General features: G+C 39.5%; 1 protein-coding gene across 4 annotated transcripts in view; it reads right to left on the minus strand.

Moving 5' to 3' along the window:
• LOC132379026 (dnaJ homolog subfamily B member 12-like) overlaps window positions 1–21,186 on the minus strand; it is a 53,220-nt gene that overhangs the window by 24,456 nt on the left and 7,578 nt on the right. For all 4 annotated transcript variants that reach the window (XM_059946480.1, XM_059946477.1, XM_059946476.1 and 1 more), the window contains exons 2-4: window positions 8,884–9,064; window positions 4,644–4,789; window positions 1,346–1,531 (exon numbers count right to left, since the gene is read on the minus strand). In XM_059946480.1, coding sequence (XP_059802463.1) covers window positions 1,346–1,531; window positions 4,644–4,789; window positions 8,884–9,064 — 513 coding nt within the window. The remainder of the gene's footprint in view (window positions 1–1,345; window positions 1,532–4,643; window positions 4,790–8,883; window positions 9,065–21,186) is intronic.

Here is a 21,186-nt window from a genome sequence, read left to right on the forward strand (position 1 = left end):
CTCGCTTGGGATCCATTACCAACCTTATTTTTCCCAATCAACCTGCATACTAAAATCTCCCAACACTATCATAACATTGCCCTTTTGACATGCCTTTTCTATCTCTTTATATAATCTGTGATCCACATCCCAGCTACTGTTGGGAGGCCTGGATATAACTGCTTTTGGAACATCTTTGGGATGTTCAAGGAAACCAGTGTACATGGTCACATGGAGAAAATGCAAGCTCCACACAGACAGCACCAGAGACCATGTCTGGACCCAGGACAATGGTCCTGTGAAGCAGCAGCTCTATCAGCTGCCCCACTGTACAACACAAAGGCATTTAATCTTCTCAGCCTTCACAAACTCCAATCATTTCAGATAAGTGATTCTATTTTTCATAATTACAATTCCTCTCAAAACATCAACTAACCTTTAACTTATCCTAATACCATCTTTTTTTTGCTTTGTCCTCTCATCTCTTTTGTTAGTAAATCCCTCTTGCCTTCAGTCCTTTTTTTTCAATCTTTTTATCCATCCCCACCTCTGTAACATTTAAATCTTGTGACATTTTAAACGTTTTCTAGTTGTTTGAGAATTATCAACCTGAAGTATTAACTTTCTTCCTCTTTGTATGAGTGTTCCCCAAGATGCAAAATGTATCTTGATGTTCTGTTTTTAGTTATTATTTTAGTTATTTTAATTGGGATTAAAGAATAAACATCAATAACGATCAATAAATAATAAGTTTTAATGAGCAGGAGCTAGGAGTGGGCCAAACTCAGTTATATAATAAGTAGTACTTTATTGATCCCAAGCGGAAAATTATTTTGTTACAGCAGCAACATTTAAAAACACACTTAGCAGTGTGCAGACTTAACTAATAATAAAGTACAGAATAATAATATACTCAATATTAAGTTACCAATGTGCGATAATATGCAATAATGACGTACAAAATAATAAAACAGACTATTGTACTCTGATGTGTGTTTTCCTGTCACAGAGATGCTTATTGCATTTGGTAGGAAAGATTTTCTGTAACAATCCTTGTGACAGTGGAGCTGAATGAGCCAGTTCAAAACTGTGTTCCACTGCTTATTCAGTAGGTCCTGGAGGGGACGTGCCTGATTTATGGAGTGAGCTTAAATTCAATATGCTTATTTTATGGGACTTCAATCTCATGGTATAATAGTGATTAAAACTAGTATTGAAAGCAAACAGGCAGTGATAGGGTACTGTTGCTAATTGCTTGGAAGTCTACCAGTTAAGTAAATAATTTTACTAATTAACTAGCTACAAATAAATAAGTTTATTTATTGAAGTTATTGGGAATACTTCTTCAACCAAAAATGTAACATACCAGAGGGGAATCCGCCACCAAAGAACATGTTAAAGAGGTCCTCGGGTGAGATGTCTGCTTCAAAGCCTCTGTGGTAGTCCGATGTGCCATGACTATGCCGGCTGGTAGCCTGTCGTTCATCGCCATACATGTCATACTGTTTCCTCTTCTCTGGATTGCTGAGCACTGCATATGCATTTCCAATGGCTGGTAGAAAAGGGGTAGGATCAGAACGAGTGCAAGAAATAGTACAGGGCCTTCAGAGGAAATCATGCCACTGTAGAGGTTGTCATCGGCGTTCAGCCAGACAAATTCAAATCAAAACATCCCATTAATGTGTTATCATTTAGCATGAATTTTTGCACACCACATCAGAATCCTACATAATAAAAACCTTTGCAAAATTTACAAAACACACAAACTGCTGGAGGATCTCAGCAAGTCAGGCGGCATATATGGAGGGAAATAAACATTCTACATTTTATCAGGACTGGAAAGCAAAGGGGAAGAAGCCAGAATAAGGTCAGGGGTTGGGGAGGGAAGAAGTTCAAACTGTCAGGTGGCAGGTGAAACCAGGTGAGGGGGAGGGGGTGTGGGGGAGAGGGGATGAAGTAAGAAGCTGGGAGGTGATAGGTGGAAGAGGTAAAGGGCTAAAGAAAGAATCTAATAGGAGAAGACAGCAGACCACAAAAGAAAGGGAAGGAGGAGGGACAGAAGAAGAGTAAGGCTGAGATTTGCAAAGTCTGATAGATACTTAGAGTAGTACTGTGGTGTAGCTGCTGCTTCATAGATTGCATTTGTACTGGGTTCAATCCTGACCTCTGGTGCTGTGTGGAGGCCACACTTTCTCTCTGGGAAGACATGTCTTTCCTCTGTGTGCTCCAGTTTTCTCCCACATGCCAAAGATGTACAGGTTAGTATGTCATTGTTAATCGCTACTAGGTGCAGAGTGAGTAGCAAGATAAGGTGGTTCTTTATGTGAGTGTGGGATTAAGAAAATTATTTTAGTGCAAGATAACTATGAATGGGTCCTTGATAGCTTGCATGGATTCAAGCAGGTTGAATGACCTTTGAATATGAATCTATGGATCTATGATCTATAGCACTAATAAGGTTTTAAATTACAGTTTTCCTTCACAGAATAGCTCATGTTACGTTTATTAATTCATCCTTCAGTTCTAAGGGAATCAGAAAGAAAGTGGAGTGGATGTGATGTTTGACCACAACCATATTGAATTTCAGCACAAGCTTATGTTCTCTGAAGGTCAAACGAATCTACTTTAAAGTTTGACTGATGGAAAAAATATGGAACAAAGTTGCCCAGGTGCCTCTTCTCCAATAAAATGAGTAAGTGAACCTCAAAATTTGACAACATTGTTTCATGTTATAAAGTGGGTATAAATAAGAAAGGAACCAACTTCAAATCCCATCTCATGGCAGCTAACAGATTCTTAATTAAGCAGTAGTTAAACATATATGTTTCTAAAACTCCAGGATAGCAATTTCCAGTGTAATTCTCCATATAGCTGACTCTTGAAGACTGGCATTGCTGCTCTATACAGGGAGAATTGTTTCAGTATCACATATTTCTTTTACAGGAAATATATAAGGACTTTTCACAACTGGAAATTCTGTTCAGACTGTCATTAGCTCATTCGTGGCAAAGAGTGAGAACTAATGGGTCAAATATTTATTTCCTGGAATAATTGCTACATTAGAAAATTCCTGAGGGCAAGAACAAGGAGCAAAAGTCCCTGTGCCACCAAGACCACTGGAAATAAAGTATTCTTTATGTCATTGGTACTTGTGAGCAAATCTTAAAAGCCTGAGGGGAGAGATTTCTGGTGATTGCTTGCTTTAACATTTTGTAACTGAAATGAGTAAATGTCTCAGGAGAAGGCAATTAATTTGTCTTAAGTTTTAATGAGGTTGAGCAGTAGTGCTTAAAATGCATCATTAAAAAATGGGCTTATAATTCAAACATTTAAGATATTTCCTCTGACAGATGAAATATGGCCTTGGTTGAGTAAGTCTGAGAAAAGATGTGCACTTTCAGTAGTGCATTTAATGGCAACAGGTTACTTTGGCTCAACAGCTCCCAAACTCTCCAATGCTGGGTAAGGGGCTGGGTGGTGGGGGTGACTGGTTAATATCAACTCATGATATTAAACACTCACCAATAGACACTGATTATTGTGATTATTCAACACCTCAATTATTATTGTACCAGGTTATAATATGGCAGCAGGTAAAGCCTGGACTGTTTTAAACCCAGCAATTTGTATTTCCAATAATCACACAAAGATAATTCAGATTAGGGATGAAGGGGGAAAAAACAGCCAAACTAAAATACTCATCCCACATCAGTAATACTGTGACCTCCTTTTTGTTCTCCAGACAAAATCATGCTTCCATCTCTCAGATTTTCTGTCTACTCAAGTGTCACAGGCAACAATGTCTGGAACCGGCACCACCAATTCAAATCAAGATTTCCATTTCCACTCCTGAGGGCAGCCAGTAGAACGTGTGTGTAAAAGGCTGACTTGTAAATTTAAAAATGGTTCTTGCAAGAAAGTATTTTCATCGTATGCTACATGACACCCAAAACATGTGTTGTAAGATTAGAAGTGTAGCTCAGTGCCAGCATAGTTCATTTGGCAATAAAGTTCTTTCTGAATCACACTCCATGATTTTAGCATAGTCCTGCCAAATACTGTGAAATACTGTTCAAATATTGCAATGTCAGAGATGCTGCACTTGGATCAGACTCCTGATTCAAGTGCAACAAAAGCCCTCCTGTATGTTCCTTGTGAATGAAAAAATTCTACAGCACCATCAGGAGAGCAACAGGGAGTTCTCCTGGTGCCCTAAGAATTTCTCTCCAGCAAGCCAGTTAGTAAAATACCTTTGTACATGTTGTTTAGAAAAATAGGAGATGATCTTATTGAAAAATTTATTATAATATATAAAGGAGACATGATAGAGACTTTTAAAATTACGAGACGCTTGGATAGTCAATATCTTTTCTCCAGGGTAGAAATGCCAAACACCAGAGGTCGTCTTTTTTAAGGTTGGTACCAATTGGCTTAATCCTGATCCAATTTCTTAAGATCTTGAAAAACAATATCTCATTTGCTTCCGTCATAACTGTTAGCATAGTCCAATTAATTCACTGTGAAACATCCGTGAGACACGACAAAATACAAATCAAATTGTAGCTTTCCTGTCAGTCCAGTAGATGCATATTATATTGTTTTCCTAAGACAATTTACAACAGAATTTAGCTGCCAGTGTGATGCCCCAGTGCCACAGGACTTACCTTTGAATGCCTCTGTAGCTCCTGGTGCCCGGTTCTTATCAGGATGAAACTTTAGAGCTAGTTTCCTGTAGGCTTTCTTCAAGTCATCCTCTGTGGCATCTTTTTTTAGTCCTAGGATTTCGTAGTAATCTTTGCATTTTTTTATTCTGTACATTGGACAGAAAGCACAGCAATCAGTCAGTTACCAGTAAGTAAACAATTCCATTTTCAATGTGGAGAACAAAATCATTTTGACAGGAATTATGCAATTTTATAGGAAAGGCAGTACAAATTCATCTCCCAAGTACTAGAGCGCAACTGTAACTGGATCCTTCACTTCCTGACAAACAGATCTGCAAGGTAAGGCAGCAACACCTCCGCCACAATCATCCTCAACCCTGGTGCCCTACAAGGCTACATCCATAGCCCTTACATTACTCCCAATACATTCACAACTGTATGCCCAGATTCTGCTCTAACTTCACCCACAAGTTTTCAGAATCTCAAACGAGATGGAGTAGAAGAAGGAGAAGAAGTGGCATAGTGGTTTGGTGTCAAGCCAACAACCTTTCCCTCAATGTCAGCAAAACAAAGGAAATGGTCATTAACTTCAGAAAGCAGAGTTCAAGTGTCAAAATCGATACACGCCCCAGTATGCATCAATAGAAAGATCAATAGCTCATCTTTATCATACAAGACATCCATTCAGGAGTCTTTTTACAGTGGGATATAAGCTGTCCTTGAGCCAGTTAGTGCATGTTTTCAACTTTCTTATCTTATGCCTGTTGGAAGACAGGTGAAGAGAGAATGATTGGGGTGCTGAAGTGGAGATGAATGAAAGTTTCTAGGTATAAGTATCATTGGTAACTTGCCTTGATTCAAAAACAGGACACCAGTGGCTGCAGCTCCTGAGAAAGTTAGGGAACTATCTGGATGACCCTGCCAAATCTTTGTAAATGCACCATGGAGAGCATTCTATCCAGATGCATCACAGCTTAGTTTTGTGACTACTCTGTCCAAGACTACAAAAAATTGTAGACTTTTTCCAATCATGCAAACCAGACTCACCACCACTGACATTGTCTATACTTCCTGCTGCCTTGGGAAAGCAGCCAATATAATCAAAGACCCCTCCCACCCCGGTCATTATTAGGGTACGTTTAGAATACTGTGTTTGCTTGTGATCATCACAGTGGTAAATATGTCAAAGCTTAGAGAAGGTGTTGAAGAGATTTGCTACAACAGATCTGTGGGATTCAGGTAACGTAGAGAGTAGAGAAGCAAGGATAATTGTTCTGAGAAGAAAGATTGAGATGATTTAACAGTGATATTCAAAACCAAGAATTAAAAACATCACCTCTTATTCTTCTAAATGCTAATGTGTATAAGCCTACCCATTTGTCATAGTATAATCCATTGAGTCTAAAAATCAATATTGTCATCCATAGATGAATTATTTTTAATGTATGAACTTCCTTCATTGATCACTGTACTCCACATCATCAAAGTACAGCTGTGGCAAGGTTTCTTTACTTTTACACCTCATTCCAATAAAAAAAATAACATCCAATTACCTTCTAACAAAATGATTTGCCTGCATGCTAACATCTTGTGTTTATGTATAGAGTCAACCAGATTCCTCTTCCTGCATTATTTAATCTCTCTCCACTTAAAACGATACCGTGCATTTCTAATCTTTCTGTTCAAGAAATTATCTCATATTTCCCCTTATTTTTTCTACCCTGTCGAAGTTTTGGTCCCTACTGAACCTTTCTGTAGCTTTTAGCACACTTTTTACATTCTTTTCACATCTTGCTTACCCATCTCTCTGTGTCATTAGCTATACTGTTATAAGGCCATTGAATGATTCTTGGACTCTTGACCTTACAACCTATCTCATTGCATCCTTGCACCTTATTGTCTACAACAGTGCACTTTCTCTGTAACTGTTGCACTTTATGGTGCACTCCATTATTACTTTATCTTGTACTACCTCGTACTGTAATGCTTTAACGCATATTTACAGTAAACAAGACAAGCTCTTCACTCAACCCCAGTACATGACAATAATAAACCAATTCCAGTTACAAGACTCAGTTCCTTCGTGTACATCATTTATATAGACTGCAAACACTGACACTGACACTTAGAACACTCCACTAGTTACAGCTGCTTATATGAAAACAAAACATTAATTCTAACTCCCCATTTCCTGCTCTTTAGTCGATCCTTTATCCATGTCACTATATTATCCCCAAATCCATGAGCTCTCACCATACGCAGTAAATATTTATACTGAAACTTATCAAATACTTTCTGGAAATACAAATACACTCCACCTTCTGCTTTCTTTTTATCCATATTGGTCTTTAAAAAGAATTAATACATTTGTCAAACAGAATATTCCTTTTATATTGATTCTGATTGTATGTTCACTTTCTTGACGTCCTCTATAACTTCCTTAATAAGGGGTTTCAGCAGTTTTTGATAACAAATGTCAAGCCAGCTGGGCCTGGAATCTCCTCCTTACGTGAATTTGGCCATCAAGTCCAAGGGATTCAACAGGCTTTAGTCCCAGTAGTTGGTGATGTGCACTTATCCTCTCACGGCAGTGATTGTTTAAAGATCCATCCTCCTCTTACCTCTACTGGATGTTTTACTTTTCATTGCCCTGCTCTCTTCTCACTGCTGCCATTGAGCAGGAAATAGGTCCCACACCACCAGGTTCAGGAAGATTTATTACCCTTCAACCAACAGGCTCCTGAACTAGTGTGGAGCACTTCACTCACCTCAACACTAAACTGATTCCACAACCTACAGACTCACTTACAAAGAGTCTACAACTCATCTCAGAACTATTTTTATTTGCACAAATTGTCTTCTTTTACACATCGGCTGTTTGGCAGTCTTTCTTTCTTTCTTTCTTTTTCAATCTTTTTATTGATTTTCATATATACACAAAAAAAACATAACATAATAATGAGTAAATTATGAATACAATAGACTTGAAATCACATTGATAAGATAACAATATCCTATTAAACATCAACAGAAAATACCTTAATCAATCAAGTCCATATGATTATATATGAAAAAAAACAAAAATAACCATTAAAAGAGAGAAAAAAAAAATTTGAAAATATGTGAAAAAAAGTATAGGCAGTCTTTATGTATAGTTTTTCTTAAATTCAATTGCAGTTCTTTATTTTTCTGTAAATGCCTGCAAGAAAATGAATCTCAAGGTAGTATATGGTGGCATTATATGTACTTTGATAATAAATGTACTTTTACTTTATTGGGATATTTTTGTCTTCAACCATAAAGAAAGATTTATTCAAGGTTTCAATGCTATCTTTCAAAAAAACCAATGTTTACTTTTCCCATTCTTCTGCTTTAAATACTTGCAGAAACTCTTATTGTCTGCTTTTATATTTCATGTCACCTTACTCTCATAATCTATTTTCTTTCTATTTTTTCTAATCTTTGTAACACTGTATGCCTTTTATTTCAATCTAATATAATTCTTAACTTCCTTGGTTAAGAACTGATGGATCATTATCTCATTGAGTCCTTAATTTTCACTAAAATCTGCTTTTGTTAAGAATTAAGAAAATTCTCTTTCTGTCACAGTTTATCAAACATCTAACTTTTCCAAAAACTTCTTAGTCAATTCTGCCTTAATAGCTTTGTGTTTGTTAAGTTTGAGTCACTAGTTTCAGACCGAGGTTTCTCAAACTAAACACAGGATTTATCAATATGACAAAAGATTGCTAATTAATTCTATCTTACTACTTGCACCAAGATCTGCAGTAGAGTTTTCCAAGACACATTGTTTAATTTTTAAAAATCAGCAGATACTGGAAAACTGAAATGAATACAAAACACTCGATACGTTAGAAAGTTAAACAGTGATAACATTTCAATCCGAGACCCGATACCAATAGTAAGAAAGATAAGAAGTGATTTCAAGTTTATGGAGCACAAAACTTCAGTCCACTGAAGTGGCCCTGAGCTTCCCGTTGTTCTCCATCCCACCCCCACTCTAACCTTTCTGTCTCTGGCCTTCTGCACTGATCCAATGAGGGTCAAAGCAAGCTTGAGAAAGAGCACAGCATCTTCTGTCTGGACTCACTCATCTATGCCTTCAGTGAAACATTCCAGGTCGTTCCCACACCCCACCACTCAACCCTCTGCACTACTTGCCAAAAAGTAACCAACCCATAGGCTTCTCTTTCCCCTTAGTTGTTTTCCTTCCTTGTACCTTTTCACAGCCTCAAGCTGTTCGATGGTGTAGCTTTTACCCATCTCTCCTCCTGCCTCTCCAGAGCTGGAGCCAGTGAACTTGCTTCCCTTCCTTTGGTGACATTCTGTTGAATCTGTGGCCTCAGGTGGTGTGAAATTACTGGATGGATAGCCATTCTGGGTCAAAGATTCTATCAACTCTGCAAAGACAATTAAAATAAATATGGTATTAGTCAGAAGACATTTTCCACAACATTGCATATTCAAGTCACAGAGTATCTTACAGGCAGTTCAAATAACTGATTATTCAGGTTAATTATGTTCAGTGAAAAATGAATTTAAAATAACTGCTTTCTATTATTCTCCTACGATCTTCAGTCAGTATTTAAACAAATGACTTTTAAACTCAAGACCTTTGATCTATTCCATATTGAAGTCACAATGAAATGCATTAAGACAGTTAAATCATATTTTTGAGTAGATATCTTTTATGCAGTGTTAACAAGACTTTTATAAGTGCTCTTTGAGGGTAATGTTAATACACTTTAAAAAAAGGAGCAGGAGATGGTCATTCAGTCCTTTGGCCTGCTCCATCAATGATTGTCCACTTCAGTACCCTCTTCCCATTATCACATAACCCTTTTAGCATTAAGAAATACATTAATCTGCTTTTTGAATAATTTAACAATTTGGATTCAAGTGCCTTTATTACAGAGAACTCCAAATGTTCACCACCTCTGCTGAAAAAAAATTCTCCTGCCCTCAATTCTAAATTGTATACAGACAGACAGACACACTTTATTGATCCCGAGGGAAATTGGGTTTCGTTACAGTCGCACCAAGCAAGAATAGTGTAGAAATATAGCAATATAAAACCATAAATAATTAAATAATAACAGGTAAATTTTGCCAAGTGGAAATAAGTCCAGGACCAGCCTATTGGTTCAGGGTGTCTGACACTCCGAGGGAGGAGTTGTAAAGTTTGATGGCCACAGGCAGGAATGACTTCCTATGACGCTCAGTGTTGCATCTCGGTGGAATGAGTCTCTGGCTGAATGTACTCCTGCGCCTAACCAGTACATTATGGAGTGGATGGGAGACATTGTCCAAGATGGCATGCAACTTAGACAGCATCCTCTTTTCAAACACCACCGTCAGAGAGTCCAGTTCCACCCCCACAACATCACTGGCCTTACGAATGAATTTGTTGATTCTGTTGGTGTCTGCTACCCTCAGCCTGCTGCCCCAGCACACAACAGCAAACATGATAGCACTGGCCACCACAGACTCATAGAACATCCTCAGCATCGTCCGGCAGATGTTAAAGGACCTCAGTCTCCTCAGGAAGTAGAGATGGCTCTGACCTTTCTTGTAGACAGCCTCAGTGTTCTTTGACCAGTCCAGTTTATTGTCTATTCGTATCCCCAGGTATTTGTAATCCTCCACCATGTCCACACTGACCCCTTGGATGGAAACAGGGGTCACCGGTGCCTTAGCCCTCCTCAGGTCCACCACCAACTCCTTAGTCTTTTTCACATTAAGCTGCAGATGATTCTGCTCACACCATGTGACAAAGTTTCCCACCGTAGCCCTGTACTCAGCCTCATCTCCCTTGCTGATGCATCTAACTATGGCAGAGTCATCAGAAAACTTCTGAAGATGGCAAGACTCTGTGCAGTAGTTGAAGTCTGAGGTGTAGATGGTGGAGAGAAAGGGAGACAGGACAGTCCCCTGTGGAGCCCCAGTGCTGCTGACCACTCTGTCCGACACACAGTGTTGCAAGCACACGTACTGTGGCCTGCCAGTCAGGTAATCAATAATCCATGATACCAGGGAAGCATCCACCTGCATCACTGTCAGCTTCTCACCCAGCAGAGCAGGGCAGATGGTGTTGAATGCAGTGGAGAAGTCAAAAAAACCACCCTTACAGTGCTTGCCGGCTTGTCCAGGTGGGCGTAGACATGGTTCAGCAGGTAGACGATGGCATCCTCAATTTCTAGTCGGGGCTGATAGGCGAACTGGAGGGGGTCTAAGTGTGGCCTAACTATAGGCCGGTGCTGCTCTAGAACAAGTCTCTCCAGGGTCTTCATGATGTGGGAGGTCAATGCCACCAGTCTGTAGTCATTGGAGCCACTGGGGCGCGGCGTCTTCGGTACAGGGACGAGGCAGGACGTCTTCCACAGCACAGGAACCCTCTGGAGACTCAGGTTCAGGTTGAAGACATGGTGAAGTACTCCACATAGCTGGGGGGCACAGGCTTTGTGCACCCTGGGGCTGACACCATCCGGGCCTGCAGCCTTGCTTGGGTGGAGACGTTTTCAGCTGTCTTCTCACCTGTTCAGCTGTGAAGCCCACCATGGGAGATATCAGGGGTGTCTGCTCCCATGGCTTCATGTGACCCTGATCCGGGGGAAAAGCAGGTGCTACACCTTACCTAAGGATGACCTGCAGGCTAGTGGGCAGATGGAGCACCTTACACCTCCTGTGGTAGAGAGATATCGCCACCCTGCCACCCCAATGTAGAGTATATGCTGAACATGTGCTGATCTCTGCAGGAATCCACAGGATACTTTATGCCATCTGGAAAAAGGGCTGCTTATTCATACAATGTTGCCTGTCTGTCAACTAATTTTCAATGCAAGTACATTTTACCACTCCCATCATGCAAAAAGCTACCTAGTATCCATGCCAGAACGACTAGACTCAAACAGTTACTTTCCCCAAGTAAGGCTGATCAACACCTCTGCCTACTAGCCCTCCCCTCAACACCCCCAACCACCACTACTTTATCATTTCCTGTCAGTCCCCTCCTTTAACAAGCATCACTTAATGGACAATCAATCAATCTATGTATATAATCTTTCTTATGTATTTACATTGCCTATAAAAAGTATTCATCCCCCACCTCTTGGAAGTTTTCATGCTTTATTGTTTTACAACATTGAATCACAGAGGATTTAATTTGGAGTTTTATGACACTGACCAACAGAAAAAGCCTTTTTCATGTCAAAGTGAAAACAGATCTCTACAAAGTGATCTAAATTAACTACAAATATAAAACACAAAATAATTGATTGCTTAAGTATTCACATCCTTTAACAAGACACACAAAATCATCACTGGTGCAGTCAACTGGTTTTAGAAGTTACATAATTAGATAACTGGAGATCACCTGCTTGCAGTCAAGGTGCTTCAATTAACTATAGTAAAAATACACCCGTATCCGGAAATTCCAACTGCTGGTGAGTCAGTATCCTGGCAAAAAAACTACACCATGAAGACTAAAGCACACTCCAAGCAACTCCATGAAAAGGTAATTGAAAAGCACAAGTCAGGAGATGGATATAGGAAAATTTCCAAGTCACTGAATATTCCTTGGAGTACAGTTAAGTCAATCATCAAGAAATGGAAATAATATGGCACAGCTGTAAATCTGCCTGGAGCAGGTCGTCCTCAAAAACTGACTGACTATGTAAGAATAGAACTAGTGAAGGATGCCAAGAGACCTACGACAACTTTGGAGCAGTCTCTGGGAGAGACTGCGCATACAACTGTTGCCTGGGTGCTTCACCAGTTGCAGTTTTATGAGAGAGTGGCAAAGAGAAAGCCACTGTTGAAAAAACTCACGTGAAATCTCGGCAAGAGTTTGCCAGAAGGCATGTGGGAGACTGAAGTCAGCTGGAAGAAGGTTCTATGGTCTGATGACATCAAAATTGAGCTTTTTAGCCAACAGACTAAATGCTATGTTTGGCATAAGCCAATCAGTGCACATCATCAAAAACATCATCCCTACTGTGAAACATGCTGGTGACTGCATCATGCTGTAGGGATGCTTCACTTCTGCAGGTGCTGGAAGGCTTGTGAAGATAGAAGGTAAAATTAATGCAGCAAAATACAGGGAAATCCTCATGCAGTCTGCAAGAGACCTGTGACTTGGAAGAAGATTTGTTTTCCAGCAAGTCAATGACCCCAAGCATAAAGCCAAAGCTATACAGGAATGGCTTAAAACAACAAAGTTAATGTCCTGGAGTGGCCAAGTCAAAGTCCAGACCTCAATCCAATTGGGAATTTGTGGCTGGACTGGAAAAGAACTATTTACTCACAATCTCCATGCAATCTGACAGAGCTTCAGCAGTTTTGTAAAGAAAATGGAGAAAATTATAGCGTCCAGATGTGAAAAGCTGACAGTGACTTATCCACACAGACTGAAGACTGTAATTGCTGCAAAATGTGCATCTACTAAATACTGACTTGAAGGGGGTGAATAATTATGCAATCAATTATTTTGTGTTTAATAATTGTAATAAATTTAGACCAATTTGTAGAAATGTGCTTTAACTTTGACATGAAAGAGCCTTTTTCTGTTGATCAGTGTCAAAAAAGCTAACAAATCCATTGATTCAATGTTATAAAACAATAAAACATGAAAACGTCCCGGAAGGGGTGAATATTTTTTATAAGCACTGTATTTTTTTTATTATTGTGTTCATTATCTTGTGTTTTTTTTTCCTCTGCTGCATCAGATCTGGAATAACAATTATTTTGTTCTCCATTATGTTTGTATACAATCTTGAATTTTGAGACTAGTCAGACTTTAGCCCCATTCATTTCCCTAGCACTACATCTCAAAGTTCAAAGCAAATTTATTATCACAGTAAATACACTACCATTTACTACCTTGAGATTCATTTTCTTGCAGGCATTTACAGGAAGAAAAAGAAATACAGAAGAATTTATGAAAAACTATACATAAACAAAGACTGACAAACAGCCAATGTGAAAAAGACAAACTGTGCCAATGAAAAAATAATACTGAGAACATAAGTCACAAAGTGTCCTTGAAAGTGAGACTGTAGGTCATAGAATCAGTTCAAAGCAGTGGACTATATGAAGTTGTCCATGGCAGTTCAGGAGCCTGTTTGTTGTAGGGTAATAACTGTTCCTGAACATGTTGCTGTGGGACCCAAGGCTTCTGTACCTCCTGCCCAATGGTAGTTACAAGAAGAGGATATGGCCTGGATGGTGGGGTCTTTGATGACGGATGCTGCATTCTTTTTTTTTTAAACTTTTTTTATTGCATTTTTAAATGGTTACAAAGTATGAAAAAACAATGTACATAACCCTTACCCCCTCCCCTTAACCCCTCCCCCCTAACTGCCCTATAGAAAAAAAAGAAAGAAAGAAAGAAAGAAAGAATGCCTGGTTGTTGGAAGATCTCCACATGCTCCATGGAATTCGTAATAACTGCATTCTTGTGGCAGCACATGGTAATATACTCAATGGAGAAAGCAGTACAGGCAGAACCCTATAAATAATGAAGAGCCAAGCCTCAAGGTATGTGGTCTTGATGAGGAAGCAAATCAGAACCTCCCCCCACCAACCTTCTCCATGACACTCAACAGCCTCTGACATCCCCTGACCATGCAGATAATGACCAAAATCACTGCTGTGCATGCACACCGTCTGAACCTTCTGTGTGTTAGAGCATTAGAATCACAGAGATCCAGGAAGGAAAATCTTGGCCTTTGTGGAATTCTCAGCATGGTAATAAATTATCTCTGCCATTAATTTTTAAAGTCGAAATTGAATCTCACACCACAAAACAACTGTGATAGCTGACCTACTTTTTTTTAAAAAAAGTCACCTAATCCATTTTTAGACATACAAAACAACAGGAGTGGGGCAGTTAATAATTATCTTGATGAAAACACAATACTGTTGTTTCTGCAGATACTGGAATCTGGAGTTTAAAAAAAACACCGGAGGAACTCAGTGGGTCTGACAGTGGGATAGTCAACATTTTGGGTTCAGACCCAGTATTATGACAGACAGTAAAGGGCCAATGGGGGGGGGGGGGGAAGGGGTGAGTCAGGAGCTGGTGAATGATAGTTAGATCAAGTTGAGGAGAAACTGATGGGCAGACGGAGACTGGTGAGGAAGGGAAGGGAGAGACTAGGAGCAGAAAAACGGAGGCAACAAAAGGCTGCGGGTGATAGAATCTGACAAGAAAGGAAGGTGATGAGTGGAACTAGATCGGGGAAAGATGGTGAGCAGGTGGGGATAATAAGATATAGGAATAGGGCCCCAATAGTTTGTGTGTGGGTGACTGGCAGATGGAAGCAAGTGGTAGAGAGAAGAGAAACTGAGTATGCTAAGGGAGAAATGGTGGGGGTTTCAGAATGTAGGGTGCGCGTGAAAAGATCAGGAAGAATAGTTTTTGTGCAAGGTCCACCATAGAGATTATGGCTAGATCAAAACCGCTTAATAGTTATTCAACATATTGCTGAAGTCTCTACAGTGGGAAAAGCTCAGTTCCATCTTGAAAGTACCAAATGCAAGATAAACTATCAGATATGTGGGTCAAAATTGCAGACAATAAAAGTAATCCCAAAAGGAATCATCTTTGAAGTCCTGCTTTGGGTTCGAACTACAACTTGCACTCAGTTCTGAAGTTATACGCTCAGAGTTAAAACACACCACGTGAATAGTTCAAAATATTTATTTATGTAGAGATACAGTGGGGAATAGGACCAATTAGCCTTTCGAGCCACGCCACCCCACAGACAACCCTGATTTAACCCAAACCTAATCTTGGGACAATTTACAATGACCAATTCACCTACCTGGTACCTCTTTGGACTGTGACAGGACGTACAGAAAATCCTTACAGAGGACGCCACGATTGAACTCAGAGCTCCAACATCTCAAGCTGTAATATTGCCACGCTGACTGCTATGCTACGTGGCATTTATGATTGTAACTGTAACATTGTAAAGCTTAGAACAATGCAAAGTTCCACAGCAAAACTGGATCTCTGATAATTGGATTCCTCGCCATATTTAACACTTGGCTAACATATTAGGCAAAATATTACAATTCATAAGTAGCTTCATTAGAATAAGGGTATAGTGAATACATTATCACATTATCAAAGCTGTGAGTTAGTTACTACACAATCAATACGTTACTATAGATTTAAAATAGGGTCCCAGTTGCTGAGTTCATCTAGTCCTACAACTTAGTGAGAGTATTTTATTTAGAGATACAGACATCTTTGGAATATGGAAGGAAACTGGGGCACCTAGGGGAAAGCCGACTGGTCACAGAGAGAACGTACAAACTCCTGAAAGGCAGCAGGGGGAATTGAGCCCAGCTCGCTAGCATTGTAAAAGTGTTACGCTAACCACTATGCTATGCTTCTGTCTTCAATACTGACATCTCAGTCATCTATGGATTTGATTGTTCTATCTTCAGCGGCATCTCCAGCTCCAAGATTTCCCTTCCTAAGCCCCTCCCTCCCTTCCTTTCTCTCCTGATTTAAGGCACATACTAAAATCTGTTTCTTGATCACTCTGGTCCTCTCTCCTAACATCAGCTTTGTTGTTTGGTATCAATCCTTGTTTGACCAAATTCCTTTAGTAAGTATTTTGCGTCACTGGAAGGTTTTGTTTTCCACTTGATGTTTATTGCAGTGTTAACATATTAGCCAGAAATTGTTACAATTCATAAGTAGCTTTATTAAAATAAAAAAAACAGATTTAAGACTGCTTTTCAAAGTAAAATCAAATTTATTATCAGGATTCATTCACACACTATCCTGTGATTCTTTTTCTGCAGGCATATTTAGCAAATTTATAGAACAGTAACTGCGCACAAGATCTGTAACTGTAAACATCAGGAACAAATAATAAATAGCAATAAATAACGAGCATGAAATAACAAGAGTCCTTAAGTGAGTGTAGTTATACCCTTTTGTTCAAGAGTCTGATGGTTGAGAACTAGTAACTGTTCTTGAACATGGTGCAAGTCCTGAGACTCCTGTACGTTCTACCTGATGGCAGCAGCGAGAAAAGAGCAGGTCTGGCTGGTGAGCATCTTTGATGATGGATGCTGCTTTTGTATGGCAACGTTTCATGTAGATGTGCTCAATGGTTGGGAGGGTTCTACCTGTGATGTACCAGCCCGAATCTGCTACCTTTTGTAGGATTTTCCACTCAAAGGCATTGGTGTTCCCATACCAGGCCATTAAGCAGCCAGTCAGCACAATTTCCACCACACATCTATAGAAATTTGCCAAGATTTTTGATGACATGCCAAATTCCCGCAGACTCCTGAGGAAGGAGGGGCAGGCACTGTTGTGCTTTCTATGGTGGATATAAATTATATTTATAATGATTCTTGAAGGAACAGCATTTATATATGGAGGGATAGGCACTTTGCTTGCATAAGCACTTCTGTCTGAGTCAGAAGTTGAATAGTTCAAGCAGCACTCTGAACAGCCTAGAAAATGGATACTAAACCATGGTCTCTAAATAGCAAGATATTTGAGCACTTGTATGGCAGTCAATAGTTAGCGATTGGACAAACATACTCATCTGTGTTTTAGTGGTTAGGCTTGAGCCCCACTGCCAGGAATACTTGTAAACCAGAGATCATGAGCAGATCTGAATGCTGTAGATTCCAGTTAACAGGGCCATCGGTTGGTTAATCAGGGCAGCCGCTTATTTGGGACAACACTCAAAGAACAAAAACTAATTGAGAATATAGCTAGGGTTTCTTTCATTGATTTGGGACAACATGCTGCTTAATTGGGATAGGAGACAGTTGTCCAACAGTTTTGGACTAGTTTCAGCCTGCATGCACATGCGTGGCCATTAGACACTACATTGTGCTTAGAGTGATCAGTTTATAAATAGCATCAGTTGTGTGTGTTTGTGTTCAGAGAGCAATGATTTTTGTCACTGACAGTTGGTGAGAAATAAGCAGTAAGACAATTCAGAATTGTTTTGTTCACTGCACTTTCAAGTATTCAGGCTTGAAGATGCTAGAAATAGCCAGGAGTGAAAATGAAATGATTTCACTACTTCAACAAGTTAGGACCTATGATAAATCTGAAAGTATCAACAATAATCTTCAATGTTACAATCAAAATGAAGATGTGGAAGATGCATTCATTAAAAGCACTGTCTGAAGGCACTCTGTGTTCTGCATGGCGTCTGTATTGATTTTGTTCATTTATAGTCAATCAATTAGGAACCAATACACAGTTTTATAGTAGTGTAGTAGTATTGGTATTGTTCTGTATTTCATTTAAATACAAAATTAGTTAATCAATTAAATGGCAGTTAGTCTTGTTTTCTAAATACCTTTTCCCTTTTTAACAATTTCCAAGAAACTTTGGCTAATTTGGGCAGCCACTTTATTGGGCCAAAATGTGTCCCAATTAACCAGAAGCTACTGTACTCAAATCTCCCTTACCTTTGACAAGTGCAACTGAGGTTCTAGATTTCAATGAAGGAGGTGGTTTACAAAACTAAAATAAAGTAAAAACAACCTCAGCCACTCACTCTGTGTGCTATCTGAGCCAGACTTAATTGGATACAACCTTGCAGACATAGAAAAACAAAATGAATTATGCCTACTGACCTATACACACACCCCTCCATATACAACAAAAAAACTACACCTAAATTTAATTTTGGAATTTTAGCTCAGGTTTTAGAGGTTTCCAAAGTCAAGGACAAACACTGACATATTCCCAGCATCCTGAGTGTGTCAAGTGCAGATTCTGCAGATTGTACAGCCCACATAAAGAGAGCAAAGCCTTGCAATAAGGCAAATACCATTACTTCAGATGAAAGCAGCTATTTAATTTGGAACCCTATTATTAGTTTAGATCTTTTACTCCTTGCTGACAATCTTAGTCCACTGCTCTACTCTCTACACCAATTACAATATAGTTAGGCACAGCTCAAACACCAAATATATATTTGCCAATGTTACAACTGTTGTAAGCAGAATCTCAGGTGGTGATAAAGAAGTGCATAGGAGTGATCTAGCTAGTTGAGTGGTATTGCAACAACCTTGCACTCAACATCAGTAAGACTAAGGAATTGGTTGTAGACTTGAGGAAGGGGAAGTCCGGAGAACACACAGAAGTTTTCATTGAGAAGTCAGTAGTGGAAAGGGTGAGCAGCTTCAGGTTCCTGGCTGTCAACATCTGAGGATCTGTCCTCAGATCTCTCAGATATACCATGGAGAGAATACTAACTGTTGCATCACAGAGGAGAAAGGAAAGGAGAATGGGCAACAGGGAGAAGACAACCAGGTGAAAAGAAGAGAAAAGGTAAGAGAGGAGCCAGATTGGGTAATAGAAGAAGAGAGGAGGTGGGGTGGGGGGGGGGGGGAAATTACCAGAAGTTAGAGAAATCTGTGTTCATGCCATCGAGTTGGAGGCTACCCAGATTGCATACTGTCTAAGGTGTTTCTCTTCCAACCTGAGAAACAACCTTATTGTTTCTGTAGAGGAGACCATGGATTGATATGTCAGAATGGGAATGGGGATAGGAATTAAAGTGGTTACTAGGAAATCCTCTTATTATGGATGGAGCGAAGGTGCTTCTTCAGCTTTATCTGGTGTTTTTAGCACTTGAATTATAAAACCATGGAGGCACCAAAGCACAGGGTTGAAAAAAAAGCTGCAAAGGATTGTAGATCCAGACAGTTGGGCACAATCTTCCCTACCACTGGGGACATCTTCAAATGGTGATGCACCAAGAAGGGAGCACCCATCATGAAGGACCCACGCCATCCAGGACATGCATTCTTCCCATTACTGCCATAGAAGAGGAGATACAGGAGCCAGAAGAGACACTCTGTGTTTTAGGAACAGCTTCTTTCCCACCACTTCAGATTCTGAACAGTTTATGAACCCATTAACGCTACCTCATTGTTTTGCTTTCTTTTTGCACTATTTATTTTTTATATATTCATATATTTTAAGTACTGAATTGTATATATCCCAATATTTAACAAAAATAAAGATGTTTGCATTTACAGAGCATCCATCTGGAAAGACCTTGTTTTCTACAGCCTTTTCAATGTCACAGTTAAGTCAGATGCACGTGGCTGTAAGCTCCAAAGCAGAGACTGACAAATCACTATAGTGTTAAAGGAGGGTGATCTTTTCAATGAATCAGGTTTACTCAAGTCCCACTCATTCTCCCAAGTGGAGTAAAAGATGAAAATAATCATTTTTAAAGAAAATCTGGGAATTTAACTCTGGAATACCAATGATCCTGCAATCATTGCCTCTAAATCAAATTATCCAGAAATTCTCACATTTACAGCCATGGTAGCTTGCAGTGTGTAGATGGGCTGCTGTGAACTCTACAGTACTACAGTGATTCCTCTTTATGAGTTATTTTGAGAATCCAGAGTTTGGGAAGGTCTTATATAAATGCAAATGTTTCTTGTGTTTCCATGGCTTTTATAATTCAAGTGCAAAAAAGACCAGATACAGCAAAAGAAGCACCTTCATTCCATCCTTAATAAGAGGATTACCTGGTGGTTAACCACCTTAATTCCAATTCCCATTCCCATTCTGACATGACAATCCATGGTCTCCTCTACAGAAATAATGAGACCACTCTCAGGTTAGAGGAGAAATACAGTATGCAGTCAGGGTAGCCTCCAACCTGATGGCATGAAAACAGTTTTCTCCAACTTCCAGCAATTTTCCCCCTCCTCCTCCTTCTCCCTTCTTCTATTCCCCAGTCTGGCTCCCCTCTTACCTCTTCTCCTCTTCTCACCCGTTCATCACCTCTCCCTAGTGCCCACCCACCTTTCCATTTTTCTATGTCTTTTCCTATCAGATTCCTTCTTCTTCAGCCCTTTACCTTTTCTACCTATCACCTCCCAGATTCTCACTTTGTCCCTCTCCCCCACCCACCTACCTTTCCCCCTCACCCAACTTCACCTATCACCTTCTAGCTTGTTCTCCTTCCCCTTCCCCACTTTCTTATTCTGGCTTCTTCCACCTTCCTTTCCAGTCCCGATGAAGGATCTCAGCCCGAAATGTCAACTGTCTATTGCTTTCCATTGATGCTGCCTGACCTGCTGAGTTCCTCCAGCATTTTGTGTGTTATTCTAAGTAAGACCAGATGTTCCAAAACATTAATTCTGCTCTCTTTCCACAGATGCTGCAATATGATTTGTAAATGACTGTATTCACAGATATTTAAAATTTATGGTAAATTCTAATCAAGGTATATAAAATAAGTAAGGGTCAATGTAGAATTAATGATTTCATCAGAAGAAAATTCAGATATATGTCATTAATTTAAGATGAAAACTACAACACTCAGTAGTGAAATCTGGGACAAATTTACGGAAATCAGAAATGCACTTCACTGTATGGCTGTAGAATAGAAATCATTGGATGAGGACATACATGTATAGATATCAGAGTTAGTGATCCAAGTAAATGGTTGAACATGTTCAAGGGAAAGATCTACTGTTACTCTATTTTTGTTTTGGTTAT

This window comes from Hypanus sabinus, chromosome 21 (assembly GCF_030144855.1).
Source record: "Hypanus sabinus isolate sHypSab1 chromosome 21, sHypSab1.hap1, whole genome shotgun sequence".
Taxonomy (NCBI): Eukaryota; Metazoa; Chordata; class Chondrichthyes; order Myliobatiformes; family Dasyatidae; genus Hypanus; species Hypanus sabinus.